Here is a 16,738-nt window from a genome sequence, read left to right as displayed (position 1 = left end):
CAAGAACAAGCTTTAAATGATGACTCTAGTAATATACTACGACTCCCTTTGTATCGCTCAACTAGGGATCGTGAGGATAAGATCACAATAATTGCTGCACGCTTAGAAGCATTCAGACAATCATTCTTCCCGCGCTCCATTCGTGAATGGAACAGGAAGAAACACTAATAACTAGTAGAATGGGACGTACCCTCTGTCATGCACCTCACGGTTGTTTGCAGAATGTAGATATAAATGTAGATTTCCTATAATATGTAATGAGTGAGTTCGAATGAATTGGAAGCCTGTCTGAGGCACGGTTGATGAGTTCACCTCGTCATCTTCTGAAGAACGTTCGTTGATCCGCCGGCGAACGACTGCTGCAGCTTTTTGCATCTCAGAGTGAGAGGGTGGACGCTCGAAGGGAGAACCAGTGCGATGAAAATTCGTCAGAGAGAAGCTGTAACGAGAAGTTGCAGTCTATTAGTCAAATGCCCTGACGTTAATATTATTTATACTCATGTTACAAATATTATAATCCCTGTCTGTAGCTGAATGGTAGTATTCAAGTGGAGGATCTGGGTTCGATTACTGGTGATACTACCAATTTACACTAAGATGGCATCGTATAAAAAATGTGTACCAACTATAAGCCACAAGACTTTAATTATTTACACTAAAGCGACAAAGAAAGTTGTATAGATTGCATATTCAAATACAGAGATATATAAACAGGCAGAATACGGCGCTGAGGTCGGAAACGCCTATGTAAGACAATTGTCTGACGCAGCTGTTGGTTACTGTTGCTACAACGGCAGCTTATCAAGATTTAAGTGAGTTTGAACGTGTTATTATAGTCGGCGCACGAGCGATGGGACACAACATCTCCTAGGTAGCGATGAAGTGGAGATTTTCCAGTACGACTATTTCACGAGTGTACCGTCAATATCAGGAATCCGGTAAAACATCAAATCTCCTACATCGCTGTGGCCGGTAAAAGATACTGCAAGAATAGGACCAACGACGACAGAAGAGAATCGTTCAACGCGACAGAAGTGCAGCCCTTCCGCAAATTGCTACAGATTTCAAAACTGGGACATCAACAAGTGTCAGCATGAGAAGCATTCAACGAAACGTCACCGATATGGGCATTCGGAGCCGAACGCCAATCTTGTACCCTTGATGGCTGCACGACACAAAGCTTTACGCCTCGCCTGAGGCCGTCAGCATCGATTGGACTGTAGACGACTGGAAACATGTTACCTGGTGGGACGAGTCTCGTTTCCAAATTGTATCGCGCGGATGGAATTGTACGGGCATGAAGACAACCTCATGATTCCATTGGACTCTGCGTGTCGGCAGGGGACTGTTCAAGGTGGTGGAGGCTCTGTAAAGGTGTAGGGCGTGTGCAGTTGGAGTGAAATACACTCCTGGAAATAGAAATAAGAACACCGTGAATTCATTGTCCCAGGAAGGGGAAACTTTATTGACACTTTCCTGGGGTCAGATACATCACATGATCACACTGACAGAACCACAGGCACATAGACACAGGCAACAGAGCATGCACAATGTCGGCACTAGTACAGTGTATATCCACCTTTCGCAGCAATGCAGGCTGCTATTCTCGCATGGAGACGATCGTAGAGATGCTGGATGTAGTCCTGTGGAACGGCTTGCCATGCCATTTCCACCCGGCGCCTCAGTTGGACCAGCGTTCGTGCTGGACGTGCAGACCGCGTGAGACGACGCTTCATCCAGTCCCAAACATGCTCAATGGGGGACAGATCCGGAGATCTTGCTGGCCAGGGTAGTTGACTTACACCTTCTAGAGCACGTTGGGTGCCACGGGATACATGCGGACGTGCATTGTCCTGTTGGAACAGCAAGTTCCCTTGCCGGTCTAGGAATGGTAGAACGATGGGTTCGATGACGGTTTGGATGTACCGTGCACTATTCAGTGTCCCCTCGACGATCACCAGTGGTGTACGGCCAGTGTAGGAGATCGCTCCCCACACCATGATGCCGGGTATTGGCCCTGTGTGCCTCGGTCGTATGCAGTCCTGATTGTGGCGCTCACCTGCACGGCGCCAAACAGGCATACGACCATCATTGGCACCAAGGCAGAAGCGACTCTCATCGCTGAAGACGACACGTCTCCATTCGTCCCTCCATTCACGCCTGTCGCGACACCACTGGAGGCGGGCTGCACGATGTTGGGGCGTGAGCGGAAGACGGCCTAACGGTGTGCGGGACTGTAGCCCAGCTTCATGGAGACGGTTGCGAATGGTCCTCGCCGATACCCCAGGAGCAACAGTGTCCCTAATTTGCTGGGAAGTGGCGGTGCGGTCCCCTACGGCACTGCGTAGGATCCTACGGTCTTGGCGTGCATCCGTGCGTCGCTGCGGTCCGGTCCCAGGTCGACGGGCACGTGCACCTTCCGCCGACCACTGGCGACAACATCGATGTACTGTGGAGACCTCACGCCCCACGTGTTGAGCAATTCGGCGGTACGTCCACCCGGCCTCCCGCATGCCCACTATACGCCCTCGCTCAAAGTCCGTCAACTGCACATACGGTTCACGTCCACGCTGTCGCGGCATGCTACCAGTGTTAAAGACTGCGATGGAGCTCCGTATGCCACGGCAAACTGGCTGACACTGACGGCGGCGGTGCACAAATGCTGCGCAGCTAGCGCCATTCGACGGCGAACACCGCGGTTCCTGGTGTGTCCGCTGTGCCGTGCGTGTGATCATTGCTTGTACAGCCCTCTCGCAGTGTCCGGAGCAAGTATGGTGGGTCTGACACACCGGTGTCAATGTGTTCTTTTTTCCATTTCCAGGAGTGTAGGTTCCCCGATACTTCTAGATATGACTCTGACAGTGACACGTACTTAAGCATCCTGTCTGATCACCTGCATCCTTTCATGTCCATGCCCTACTCGATATTAGATAGGTGTACCAGTTTCCTTAGCGCTCTAGTGCATTTATCTGTAAGCTTTATAATGAAAATTTTGTTATTATGCAGGATCTCGAGAAAAATATCGAAACACCACGAAAAATGCATTCTTGCAAATAAACGCAGATGCTAGCAAATTCTGCAGGTTGCGCTGTTGTATCTGACAGCGAGCCGCACCTGTGCAACATCCTCAATACGTCACAAATGTGTTCTCTCTAGTTTTGAGTGCGTTATGTCGGAGCTCACTGCATTCGAAAGTGGGCAAATTGTTGGTGCTCATTGTGGTGGGTGCTTCCGTGAACAAGATGGCCGAAGTTTTCGGTGTTTCAACAGGCACGGTATCGATGCTTTATACCGCCTACAGGGAAAGCGGAAAAACATCATCCGCTAAATCGCGACATGGACGGAAGTGTGTGGTGAGTGATCGTGACAGTCACTAAAGAGGATTACGACGAAAAATAAGAGGACGACAGCTCCAAAAGTCCCAGCAGACCTGAATGTCGCACTCGTGAACTCCGTCAGCACCGAAACAACACGAAGGGAGCTCCATCAGCAGGGAAATGCAAGGTGAGCTGGAATTCAAAACCACTGATCAGCGACGCAACGCCCACATCAGGAAAACGTGGTGCCAGAGCCATAAAAACTGGATTATAGAGCAACAGAAGAATATCGTTTTGCATCTGACCCAAGCCGTCCCAAGCCTATAATGCAAACAGCTTGCTGCCAAGACTGGAACATGGCGGGGATTCGGTGATGATTTAGGCCGTCCTATTATGGTATTCCATAGACCTCATTGTTACTCTTAAAGGTCGCGTTACTTTCAAGGATTAAATGACTACTTTGGCTGTTCAGGTCCATCCCACGGTACAATATTTGTTCCCCCAATGGTACTGCTGCATTCCAAGACTACAGGAAACCTGCTCACACTGCTCGCAGCATCCAGGACTGGTCTTGTGATCATGGCAATGAACTGTCTCATCTCCCGTGGCCACCACAATCAACAGATATCAATATCATTGACTCTTTGTGGTCTACTTTGGAGAGAAGAGTGCGTCATCCTTGTCCACCTGCATCACTGTCACCCGAACTTGCCATCGTGTTGCAGGAAGAGTGGTATAAAATACCTTTGATAGCTGTACAGCACTTGTATTTACCGATTGCTAGACGATTGGAAGCTGTTTTAACCCGCCAAGGTAGCCGAGAGCGCTAATGCGCTTCTTCCTGGACTCGGGTAGGCGCGCCGGCCCCACATCGAATCCGCCCGGCGGACAAACGACGACGGCCGGTGTGCCGGCCCGCCTGGAAGTGGTTTTTAGGCGGTTTTCCACATCCTCCTAGGTGAATACCGGGCTGGTCCCCACGTCTCAGTTGCACGACTCGCAGACATTTGAAAGACATTCACATTCTTTCACGATTTACATTAGAAGCAGACAGCTGGGATACACTAATTCCGTCCTGGGGGGTATGTGGTGGCGGCAGGAAGGGCATCCGTCCACTGCTAACAGTTAACCATGCCAATTCCGTACTTAACCCTGCCGACCCTGCGCACAATGCGGGATAAAGGCTGTAGCAAAAGAAAGAAAAGAAAGAAAGAAAGACGATTGAAAGCTGTTTTGAATGCCAACGGGTTTACAATGCTGTGTTAGGCACGGTAATGTGTTGTGTTTTTGGTGTTTACATATTTTCAATTTTTACGTTTCTTACACTGAAAACAAACAGAAATAATGCTCAGATATTGCATTTAGTAATATTTTCATTTAATATGTAAAAAAGAAAGGTGAAACAAAATTTGACACTGTCAAGAAAAGATTGTACTTAATAGCGTCCGCGAGGACTCTGCAAATAACATTCCAAGAATGGTTTGTCACTGAAGCAACCAGAACTTTATATTTTCACCTTCGAGCACAACCTCGGCAGCTGCACACGAACAGTTGGTTCCAGGTGAAAGTAAAGTAGGCCCAACAAGACAGAAAAAGGAATTGTATCCCGAGAAGACCACATCAAAACGCATTCCATTGCGCAGCACCGCTTACCGTCGCCAGTGTTTGGTGAAATGCTGCGTTAGTCCTGGTTTACCGCCAAAATGCGCAATGAGAGATAATCCTTTATGAATGTAAACAAAGATTGTTTTTCTGTAGAAACTTTAAAAAATGATTTCGTTCCTCATAATCGATGTTTTTGAAAGCCTTGCAACAGTGTCATCATTCATGATTTAAACAATAAAAAACTACGCCAGTTATTTATTTGTTCACGCTCAGAACAACACCTTTCGAGTATTTATTCTCATTTTCAAGTGCATTTGTTACATAAATATGTTTTGTGGCGTCTGCATGCGTGATTTTCTGCCTCTCTTGTTTTGTAGACAACTAGAATCCAAGGGAGGGGAAAAATCACAGACTCAAACATCACAAAAAATGTTGCAGAGCCATTTTAACTGATTTATTTTTGCTTCTGTCGTATACTTTCACACATGTCATTTATCGCTATTAATTTTGATCACTTCTGTTAATAAATCTGAGCAGTTGGGCACATCTGGCGCCCCTCTCAGCTTGGCGCGCCAAGACGTCTCTTGTGCCACTTGAACGTTAAGGGGAGTTAGAACGGAAAAAAAATTCCACATTTTCTGATTTTTATCTCATTATAAAATTTGTAATTTTCAGAATAAAGTGTATATACATCACTTACAAACTCACATGCGTAGTATTTTACTTTATTTTTTAAATATAATCTACACCGATTGAAAATGTTAAAATTTTTATGAGCGTTGCTTCAAGATAGAATAAAATCGGTAATTTTTTATATAGAAGGCTGTGCATTGCTGGAATGTGTGGTCATGTCCAGAAGAGGATGGGCACCAGGTTGAGGAAGTTAAAACAAAGTTTGAGAGAGAAGAAACTTTATGATGGTAAAACCGTAAGAGACAGGCTGACAGACAAAATGATTGATGAACTACAGCAGTATTATGGGGTGGCCATTAGAAATAGTACTGAGGATTTGTTGAAAATGAAGCAGGCGGTATAGGCTACCTTCTTTCACAGATTGTCAACTGATGAAAAACCAGTACACCACCTTTGACCTCCTGGACCTGATTCATGGTGCAACTATCACAATGCCCAGTACTCAAACAGTTCATACAGCCATAAACATTCCATCCCAGCTGCAGTCATGGATTTCATAAAACCTATTTACAGAGACCTGGCAAATCCTGAATTACTGAAGAAGTGTCTGCATGGTCAGATTCAAAACCCCAATCTTATATGGACCCGCTTACCAAAAAATGTTTTTGTTGGAATGTTGGAATGAAGACACTAAAGTGGAGGGAGGGGGGGGGTGGTGTCAGTGATGCTATTATTGCTTTTAATTATGGCAACATTGATAGGGTGAAAGTGCTACAGCATATGGGAATCAATCCTGGAGCAAATTGTATTAGAGAACTTGATCGGATGGACAAGGTTCGCATTAATAAAGCAGAGTATGCAGCACAGTTGACCACTAAGGTGCCATAAAGAAGAAAAAATTTGAAAAAGGAGATCAAGAGGATGATATACAGTATGGTGCATGGTGCTTCTGAGTGACTAAAAACTTTAGAAGCCATTCCTGAAATGTTTCAATTTCTGTTCCATGTTTCCCTGTAAAGTATTCAAATTTTTAGGGAATAATAACATGCATATCCTGAGTCTACTGAACTAAAAGGAGAACATAATGTTATGTACAATTAAAATTATTTAGGATGACGTAGAAAAAAGCACACAACATTTTAACGTGTATGTAATTAAAAAATTGTATTTCCGAAAGCAGTGGCTGAAATGCAATTATTGTAGTTCAGTAGACTCAAAACATACAGTTTAATGTCCTGTAAAAGTATCATGTCAATGGCTACAGTGGTTCCTGAAATACGGGGAAGGCAATTCACTAGCTTTAACATTGTCGGGATAGGGCGTTCCAACTCCTCTTAAATCAGCCCTGCGTGTCAACACCATGCGGTTTGGGCACACGCTTGCAGTGCTCAAAACCCATCACCCTACCGTCCGTGGGGAGAACGAAGTGATCAGTAAGGGAAAAAACCTTGTTACGTTTCTTATTGAATAACTTGGCTGCAATGCTTGTTACGCCATATTAAATGAGTGTCCATGTGCACACATCAACAAAAGTTTTCCATATCTCCTTTATTTCCGAATTCATGGCACAGAAAACAGACTTTGGCTCTGGGGCATGCGTATGTTTTCATTTGCAGTGTATCCAGAGCACCAAATCAGAAAACAAACATTTTTGTAACGACTGAGTCGTCTGATATCCTTGGTGTGTTTCTCACAGCAATCCCGAAAAACGTCAGAGCTTGGTGACGTGGTGGACCGTCCACTTGCTCGGAAGAAGGCTTGCATCCGTCGTAGGTCATCAAACCAGTTTTGGTCCGAATAGTCCGACCCTTCAGTGGTAATTGTGCGTAAGCCACGTAGAATACGTGGTCGCTTGTCGACGTTGAAAAACATCTCGTTTCAATTGATCCCACACGTGTTCAGTTGGATTCATGTCCAGGGACAGGCAAGCCACTGCCAAAGAGGCAATACGATCTCACTATTGGTTGTGGCCGGCCTGGCACGCAGTCGCAAAGGTGTTCTACAGGCTGACCGCCACGGTCGCAGGTTCGAATCCTGCCTCGGGTATGGATGTGTGTGATGTCCTTAGGTTAGTTAGGTTTAAGTATGACCTCTTATGTTAAGTCCCATAGTGCTCAGAGCCATTTGAACCCCACCGACCGACATCGCTACCTCTCCTCAGTGTAGCACTCCGTGACCAGCACCTGACTTAAGGTAAGCCAGCGAGAGTGGAAGGTGTTATCAAGGCTAAGGGTGGGCCAAAACCATGTTGAATTCCGGCATTACCAATGGAGGGCGCCACGAACTTGTAAGTCGTTTTCAGCCAGATGTTCGGATACTTTCGATCACATAGTGTATGTTACCAAACAACATCAGGTGTGACACTCTGATCAGTGAGGGACATTCACAAAAGCATCACGCCAGCACGACGCGTCCAGGGTGATGCAAAACTTTTGATGTGTGTACTACACTGAAGAGCCAAAGAAACTGGTACACCTGCCTAATATCGTGTAAGGACACCGCCAGCACACTGAAGTGCCGCAACATGACGTGACATGGATTCGAGTGATGTCTGAAATAGTGCTGAAGGTAATCGACATCATGACTCCTACAGAGCTGTCCATAAATCCGTAAGAGTAAGAGCGGGTGGAGATCTCTTCTGAACAGCACGTTGCAATGCATCCCGGATATGCTCAGTTATGTTCATCTGGGGTGTTTAGTGCCCAGCGGAAGAGTTTAAACTCAGAAGAATGTTCCTGGAACCACTCTATAGCCATTGTGGGCGCCACGCGGGATAGCCGCGTGGTCCAGGGCGCCTTGTCACGGTCCACGCAGCTCCCCCCGTCGGAGGTTCGAGTCCTCCCTCGGGCATGGGTGTGTGTGTTGTCCTTAGCGTAAGTTAAAGTTACATTCAGTAGTACGTAAGCCTAGGGACCGATGAACTCAGCAATTTGGTCCCATATGACATTACCACAAATTTCAAATTTCAATTCTGGACGTGTTGGGTGTCGCATTGTCCTGCTGGATTTGTCCGTCGAAATGCACAATTGATATGAATGGATGCAGGTGATTAGAGAGAATTTTTCCGTAGGTGTCACCTATCAGAGTCGTATCTAGACGTATCAGGGGTCCCACATCATTCCAACTGAGCGCGCCCCATATCGTTACAGAGCCTCCACCAGCTTGAACAGTCCCCTGCTGACATGTAGGGACCATGGATTCAATACCCCTCCAATTCCATCCGCTCGATACTATTTGAAACGAGAGTCGTCCCACCAGGCAACATGTTTGCTGTCATCAACAGTCCAATGTAGGTGCTGACGGGCCAGGCAAGGCGTAAAGCTTTGTGTCGTGCAGTCATCAAGGTAACACGGCTTCGAATGCCCATATGGATTATGTTTCGTTGAAAGGTTCGTACACCGTCACTTGTTCATGGCCCAGCACTGAAATCTGCTGCAATCTATAAAGTGCTGTTACGTTGGCCAGCCGGTGTGACCGAGCGGTTCTAGGCGATACAGTCTGGAACCGCGCGACCGCTACGGTCGCAGGTTCGAATCCTGTCTGGGGCGTGGATGTGTGTAATGTCCTTGGGTTAGTTAGGTTTAAGTAGTACTAAGTTCTAGGGGACTGATGACCTCAGAAGTTAAGTCCCATAGTGGTCAGAGCCATTTTTTCTGTTTGGTTGAACGATTCACTTCGGTCGTCGTTGGTCCCGTTCTTGTAGTATCTTTCTCCGGCCGCAGTGATGTCAGAGATTTCATGTTTTGCTAGATTCCTGGTATTCACTGTACATTTGTGAAACGGTCGTACTGGAAAATCTCCACTTCATCACTGCCTAGGACATGGTGTGTCCTATCGCTCGTGCGCCGACTATAAGAGCACGTTCAAACTCACTTAAATGTTGATAACCTGCCATTGTAGCAACAGTAACCGATCTAACAATGAGGCAGACATTTGTCGTCTTACATAGACGTTGCCGATCGCAGCGTCCCTTTCTGCCTGTTTACATATCTGTGTATCTGAACATGCATGCCTACAAAAATGGTTCAAATGGCTCTGAGCACTATGGGACATCTGAGGTCATCAGTTCCCTAGAACTTAGAACTACTTAAATCTAACTAACCTAAGGACATCACACACATCCATGCTCGAGGCAGGATTCGACCCTGCGACCGTAGCGGTCGCGCGGTTCCAGACTGTAGCGCCTAGAACCGCTCGTCCACCCCGGCAGGCATGCATGCCTACACTAGTTTCTTTAGAGCTTCAGTGCATTTTCAATTTGTGCGTGGCTTTAAGGGACGGCTCGTGTGTGTGCAGGCGCAGGCCTGACGGAGGCGATGAATGCGACCGGCGTGGGCGCCGCGCCTCCGACCGCCGCCGCCGCCGCCGACACGACAGCCTCCGCCCCCGCGTCCGCCTCCGACGCCGCCGCGGACGGGTCGACGACGATGAACCCGCGCGAGGTGGCGCGTGCCGAGTTCTACGGCACGTACGACCCGATGACGGGCATCCGCATCGCGGGCACGCTGGGCGGCTTCTTCAGCCTGATGGTGCTGCTGGTGGTGTACAAGAGCCGGTGCAAGGGCGGCAGCTCGCGCTGCAGCCTGGCGGGCGACCCGGCCGTGCAGCGCGCCTGGGCGGAGCGGCTGCAGCGCGAGGCCGACGCCGCCGAGGAGGCGGAGGACCGCAGCCGCCGCGAGCAGCTCGCCAAGCTGTACGCCGCCGCCGCCGCGGAGCGCCTCTCCCACCGCGTAAGCCAGCGCTGCCGCCGACACCCGTTTCTCGTTCTCGTAAATTGAAGGGGAAGGGGGAGGGGAGGAAAGAATGAGAAGGGATTGCCTTATCATTTTAAATCATTCACTAATCGAGCAGTCGCTCGGCAACAGCTACAGTTAGCAAATAATGTTCCGAGAATGTAAAAGGTGAACGACCTGTGACGTAACTTGTTTATTGTCGAAGCGCCGTCAGAGATGCAGCAAGTTACTGACTTTGAAAACGGACAGAAGAAGAACACTTTTACACATTCTTTTGATGTACAAGATACGAGTATTCTCGATGAACAGTTACTCAGTTTCTCATTTTTTTTCTCTTGTCTCTTGTAACTCGTGTCGGACGCGCATGTCTTGCCGCCGTATTATTATTGTTAAAAATAATATTATTTTAGTGTAAAGTAAAAGTGCAATACTAAAAGTGCAATACTGCATAGCAGTAGATTTATTGTGCGACGTGTATGTGAAAACGTCAAAGGAATTATTTTCATTACGAGAAGTGCCACTCAAAACGTCATCCATGTTAAATCCTTCATTGCAGTGTAAGTTCATCTACTAATTGCCATAAATACAGAGTTAAATGGAACTGGTGTATGGACTATTTATTTAGTATCGAATCAATGTCTCACTCCTTCATGAAGTTATTTAATTTTCTTTATGTTTCTGCCAAATAGAGAGTTCACAGTCACGAATTATTTCGTCGAAATCGGACGGAAGTTGCATGCGGCGAAATATTTTCTCCGCGCCATATTCTACTGGTAAATTCTTGTTGAGCTATTCTAAAATAATTATATTTGGATAGGCATTTACTCTCCTCTGCAATGCAACTTCCAACTGATCAGACGATCCAACAAGAACCAGCCGCACACGGTCGGTGTTCGCAAATATATTTCCATCGCTGATTAAAGCTAGATGTTACAGCACAAAAGTAAACATATTGTTATAATTAGCGACTACTAACGGAGACATTTATAACTGTATGTTTATGTATACACATTACATAAATATATCGCTATAAGCTCTATCGGGACTCTATGCAGAATCAGCGGCGACGAGTGAAAATGTGTGTCGGACGAGGGGTCGAACCCGGGATCTTCTGCTTACTACACAGTTGCGTTAACTCCGAAAGACCAGACAACAGGCATTCATACACTACTGGCCATTAAAATTGCTACACCAACAAGAAATGCAGACGATAAACGGGTATTCATTGGACAAATATATTATACAAGACCTGACATGTGATTACATTTTCACGCAGTTTGGGTGCACAGATCCTGAGAAATCAGTACCCAGAACAACCACCTCTGGTCGTAATAACGGCATTGATACGCCTGGGCATTGAGTCAAACAGAGCTTGGATGGCGTGTACAGGTACAGCTGCCCATGCAGCTTCGACACGATACCACAGGTCATCAAGAGTATTGTGGCGTATTGTGACGAGCCAGTTGCTCGGCCACCACTGAGCAGACGTTTTCAGTTGGTGAGAGATCAGGAGAATGTGCTGGCCAGTGCAGCAGTCGAACATTTTCTGTGTCCAGAAAGGCCCATACAGGACCTGCAACATGCGGTCTTGAATTATCCTGCTGAAATGTAGGGTTTCGCAAGGATCGAATGAAGGGTAGAGCCACGGGTCGTAACACATCTGAAATGTAACGTCCACTGTTCAGAATGCCGTCAATGCGAACAAGAGGTGACCGAGACATGTAACCAATGGAACCCCAGCATCATGATGCTGTAAACAGAACCTGGATTCATCCGAAAAAATGACGTTTTGTCATTCGTGCACCCAGGTTCGTCGCTGAGTACACCATCGCAGGCGCTCCTCTCTATGATGCGGTGTCAAGGGTAACCGCAGCCACGGTCTCCGAGCTGATAGTCCACGCTGCTGCAAACGTCGTCGAACTGTTCGTGCAGATCGTTGTTGTCTTGCAAACGCCCCCATCTGTTGACTCAGGGATCAAGACGTGGCTGTACGATCCGTTACAGCCGTGCGGATAAGATGCCTTTCATCTCGACTGCTAGTGATACGAGGCCGTTGGGATCCAGTACGGCGTTCCGTATTACCCTCCTGAACCCACCGATTCCATATTCTGCTGACAGTCATTGGATCTCGACCAACGCGAGCAGCAATGTCGCAATACGATAAACCGCAATCGCGATAGGCTACAATCCGACCTTTATCAAAGTCGGAAACGCGATGGTACGCATTTCTCCTCCTTACACGAGGCATCACAACAACGGTTCACCAGGCGTCGCCGGTCAACTGCTTTTCGTGTATGAGAAATCGGTTGGAAACTTTCCTCAAGTCAGCACGTTGTAGGTGTCGCCACCGGCACCAACCTTGTGCGAATGCTCTGAAAAGCTAATCATTTGCATACCACACCATCTTCTTCCTGTCGGTTAAATTTCGCCTCTGTACCGCGTCATCTTCGTGGTGTAGCAATTTTAATGGACTCGCCACGATGGGAAATGAATCCACCACCTTCCGTGCAGATGCACAGTTACGTTTGATCTCCTGTGGAAATCCCAAAGTAGCGAGCGTGGAGGACATGGACGAGGTCTGTGAATAAGTGGCCGGATGGTGTGGCGAGATAGTTCGCGAAATTCCAATGAACACTGTGTCGGGATGGCGCAGTGGTTAACGCAACTGCCTTAGTAAGCAGGACATCCCGGGTTCGAATTCCCGCCTGGCACACATTTTCACTCGTCGCCGTTGATTTCGCTATTCCGATGCAGCTGACATCTATAGTTCCTTCCATTAGCTTACTCATACTGAGTACGAAGGGGTGATCTATATTTGCTTACTTAGAAGAAGAAAGCCAAAATCGCAATAAAACACCGTATTGTGGATAATTGGTTTCGGTAAAACTATGTCGTCATCATCAGATCATCGTACAGGTTATTATAAACATCTTGTGCTAGATGCACACAAAATCTTTCCATCAGTTCTCCAGATGTACAACATATGACATGAATGATGTGTTGGCACATCAAAATAAAAAATTAAAATTACTGTGCTCTCAAATCACGACAAATTGGACGTGCCAACACATCATTTATGTCATATGTAGTGCATCTGAAGATTCACTGGAAATATTTTGTGTGCATCTGGCACAAGATGTTTATAATAAGCTGTACGAAGATCTGATGATGACAACACAGTTTTACCGAAACCGGTTACCCACAGTACAGTGTTTTACTGTCATTTTTGCTAAGAAGTTCTTCTTCTCCTAAGATAGTTCCTTCCCTGTCCTTTCCTTTCTCCCCCATTTCCCTTCAACTTGCGTAATATGTATCACAGCTGCGATTTCCGCATGGTGTCTGTTCTTTCGGCCGTGTCCGAAAGAACAGACACGACACATTCATATAACGCTTTTTTTTAAATCGAGATATGTGAAGACGGATACCGCTCATAGAGGCTGGCAACGGCGCAATGCGGACGCAACGAACTGTCGGCTTCACTTTCCTCCTCCTGGGCGCGGGGCGGGTGGGTGGGATGTGGAGGGGTGGAGTGGAGGCCGCAGCCACTGGTCAAGACAACTCTAGCTATGTAATCATAACGTTTAGTTGATTTACAGTCTGAAACAAGCCGTCTTCGACATTGACTGCAATGTCTATGCTGCAGTCGACAGCTACGTAACGGCAGCGTGCGGACGGACCGGCCTGGGAGACGCGCTGTCGCTTTTCTTTCCAGTTTTAAATAAAGAAGTAATGGTAACCCTCTTTCCATGGCCTTCCTGACATAAAGACAAGCACTTTGGAGAGTGCGATGCAGTGCAATACGAAACACTGTGCGAAGTACGGAAAGTTATTGTCTTTTAGTACATTTCTGCTATCCTTAACCTGGTGGTAGAGGTGCAAATGTGCAGCATGTTAGCGAAGTACACTGAGGTGTCAAAAGTCAGGGATACCTCCTAATGTCATGGAATGGACTCAACAAGTACTGGAACTGCCCCGCAGAAATATTGAGCCATGCTGCCTCTATAGGCGCCCACAATTGCGAAAGTGTCGCCGGTGCAGGAATTTTTGCAAGAACTGACATCTCGGCGGCCTGAGCGGCCAAATCAATCGATCGAATTGTCCAGGATGTTCTTCAAACCAAACGCATACAGTTGTTCAAAATGGTTCAAATGGCTCTGAGCACTATGTGACTTAACATCTGAGGTCATCAGTCCCCTAGAACTTAGAACTATTGAAACCTAACTAACCTAAGAACATCACACACATCCATGCCCAGACTGAAGCGCCTAGAACCGCTCGGCCACACCGGCCGGCATACAGTTGTGGTCCGGTGACATGGCACATCGTTATCCACAAAAATCCCATCGTTGCTGAGGAACATGAAGTCCATGAATGGCTGCAAATGGTATCCAGATAGGCTAGTTGGACCAGAGGATCCAGTCCATTGCATGTAAACACAGCCTACACCATTATGGAACCACCACCAACTCGCACAGTACCTTGTTGACAACCTGGGTCTATGGCTTCGTGGGCTCTGCACCACACCCCACAGCTCTTATCAACTGAAATCGGGACTCATCTGATCAGACCACCGTTTTTCAGTCGTCTACGATCCAACCTATATGGTCAGAGCCCAGCAGAGGAGCTACAGGTGATGTCGTGCCGCCATATTCCATTAACGCCAAATTTTGAAGCACTTGCCTAACGGATACGGTCGTCGTACGTCCCACATTGATAGCTCTTATAACTATACGCAACCGCCGCTGCTCTCGGTCGTTAAATTTGGAAATTTGTGGTAAGGACTATGAGACCAAACTGCTAAGGTCATCGGTCCCTAGGCTTACGCACTACTTAATCTAACTTACGCTAAGGACAACACACACTCGAAACTCCGACGGGGCAGCCGCGCGAACCGTGACAAGACGCCTCGGACCCAACGGCTTCCCCGCGCGGCTGTCGGTCGTCAAGTGAAGGCCCTCGGCCTCTGCGTTGTCCGTGGTGAGAGGTAATGCCTGAAATTTGGTATTCTCGTCACGCTCTTGACACTATGCCTCGTGGAATATTGAACTCCCCATCGATTTCCGAAACTGAATGTTCCACCTTTCTAGCTCAACTATCATTCGGCGTTCAAACTCTCTTAATTTCCGTCGTGCAGCCACAATCACGTCGGCAACCTACTGACATGAATCAACTGAGTACAAATGACAGCTCTTTCAATGCACTGCCCTTTTCTACTTTGTGTTCGCGATACTACTGCCAGCTATATATAGTCATATCGCTATCCCATGACTTAAGTCATCTCACTGTATGTACCTTTCTGCAGAAACATTCCAGCTGTTATTTTTTACAAGTCCACTATAATCATGTAGCCGATAGTGAAGTCACACACTAAAAGTGCAGCTAGTAAGTTCGTTTTAATTGAAATGTAAGCTTGGTGCATATTTTGGTGTTAAATAAAACTTTAAATTTCTGTATAATTTGTTAGATTGTGGTGATTGTTTGGAAGATATTTTTGCGCGTGTATTCTTAAAAAAAAAGGAGACATTTGTGGAGAAATAGGTTTTAACGAAATCCTGTATTTAGGTGCGTCGTCATAAAAAATCGGTAAAATTATAGGTATTTGCAGAATACTACGGGGAAATCGATAAACTTTGCCTAAAAACCGTAAATAGCGTCATATGTTGCTTGTGTTAGTTATTAAACATTTAAAGGTACGTATTCTGCGTGTGTTTCCTGAAAATCGATAAAGCAGCAGCAAAATCCGCATTTACGTGTGTTGTTTTAAAAAATGGGTAAAATCAGCCACGAAACCCATATTTGTGTCTATCTTCTTAAAATGTGGGGTGGAGGGGTAGGGGGGGGGGGGGGGGACAGAAGAGAAACTCGTATTTGTGTGTATCTTGTTTTAAGGTGCAGGGGAATCAGAAAATAGCAGTGAAATGTGTTTCTTCTTTTTAAAAAATCATTAGACATGAAGCCGTAAATAGCGTTATATGTTGCAGAAAATAGTGTGGGTGTCGAAAATTTGCAAAAACTAGGCCAAAACCGCTGGGTACTACGCTACGCTGAAAATTCGCAACATCACCTGGATTTACTGCTGCTGTAGTGAGATCGATATTAAGAATGACAATCTCTAGGATGCTAAGGAGCAGTGGGGGCAGTGGATATGTTGGGGACTTCATTTTTTGAGACATATATTGCCGTAATTAAAAAAGGCAATTGTCACTTTAAGCTAAAAGTATTGAACACATGGGTAAACATGTAGCCACTAGGTCACCATCTTGCCCACGAATTACGGTAATTATAGTTACAGTTATTACTCTTAAAGTATGTTGTAAATAAACAAAACATGTGTCCAAGTGAACAGTTTGTTTACGTAAGGGTCATTAAATTAGGCTAGCGCAACTGGGCGGTTTGTTTACTTAAGGAGAACCCATTACTACCATTATCCGCCATACGTTTGGACAGCCG

The 16,738-nt window shown here is 46.5% G+C and overlaps 1 protein-coding gene across 1 annotated transcript in view; it reads left to right on the top strand.

Annotated features, from left to right (window-relative positions):
* The first annotated feature begins 9,930 nt into the window (after positions 1 to 9,930).
* LOC126095606 (uncharacterized) overlaps positions 9,931 to 16,738 on the top strand; it is a 100,504-nt gene continuing 93,696 nt past the window's right edge. Inside the window, exon 1 of the mRNA XM_049910375.1 lies at positions 9,931 to 10,285. Coding sequence (XP_049766332.1) covers positions 9,983 to 10,285 — 303 coding nt within the window. The 5' untranslated portion in view covers positions 9,931 to 9,982. The remainder of the gene's footprint in view (positions 10,286 to 16,738) is intronic.

The sequence above is a fragment of the Schistocerca cancellata genome, chromosome 8 (genome assembly GCF_023864275.1).
Source record: "Schistocerca cancellata isolate TAMUIC-IGC-003103 chromosome 8, iqSchCanc2.1, whole genome shotgun sequence".
In the NCBI taxonomy this organism is placed as follows: Eukaryota; Metazoa; Arthropoda; class Insecta; order Orthoptera; family Acrididae; genus Schistocerca; species Schistocerca cancellata.
The sequence above is the reverse complement of the archived record's forward strand: the minus strand, read 5'-3'. Positions and strand labels throughout refer to the sequence as shown.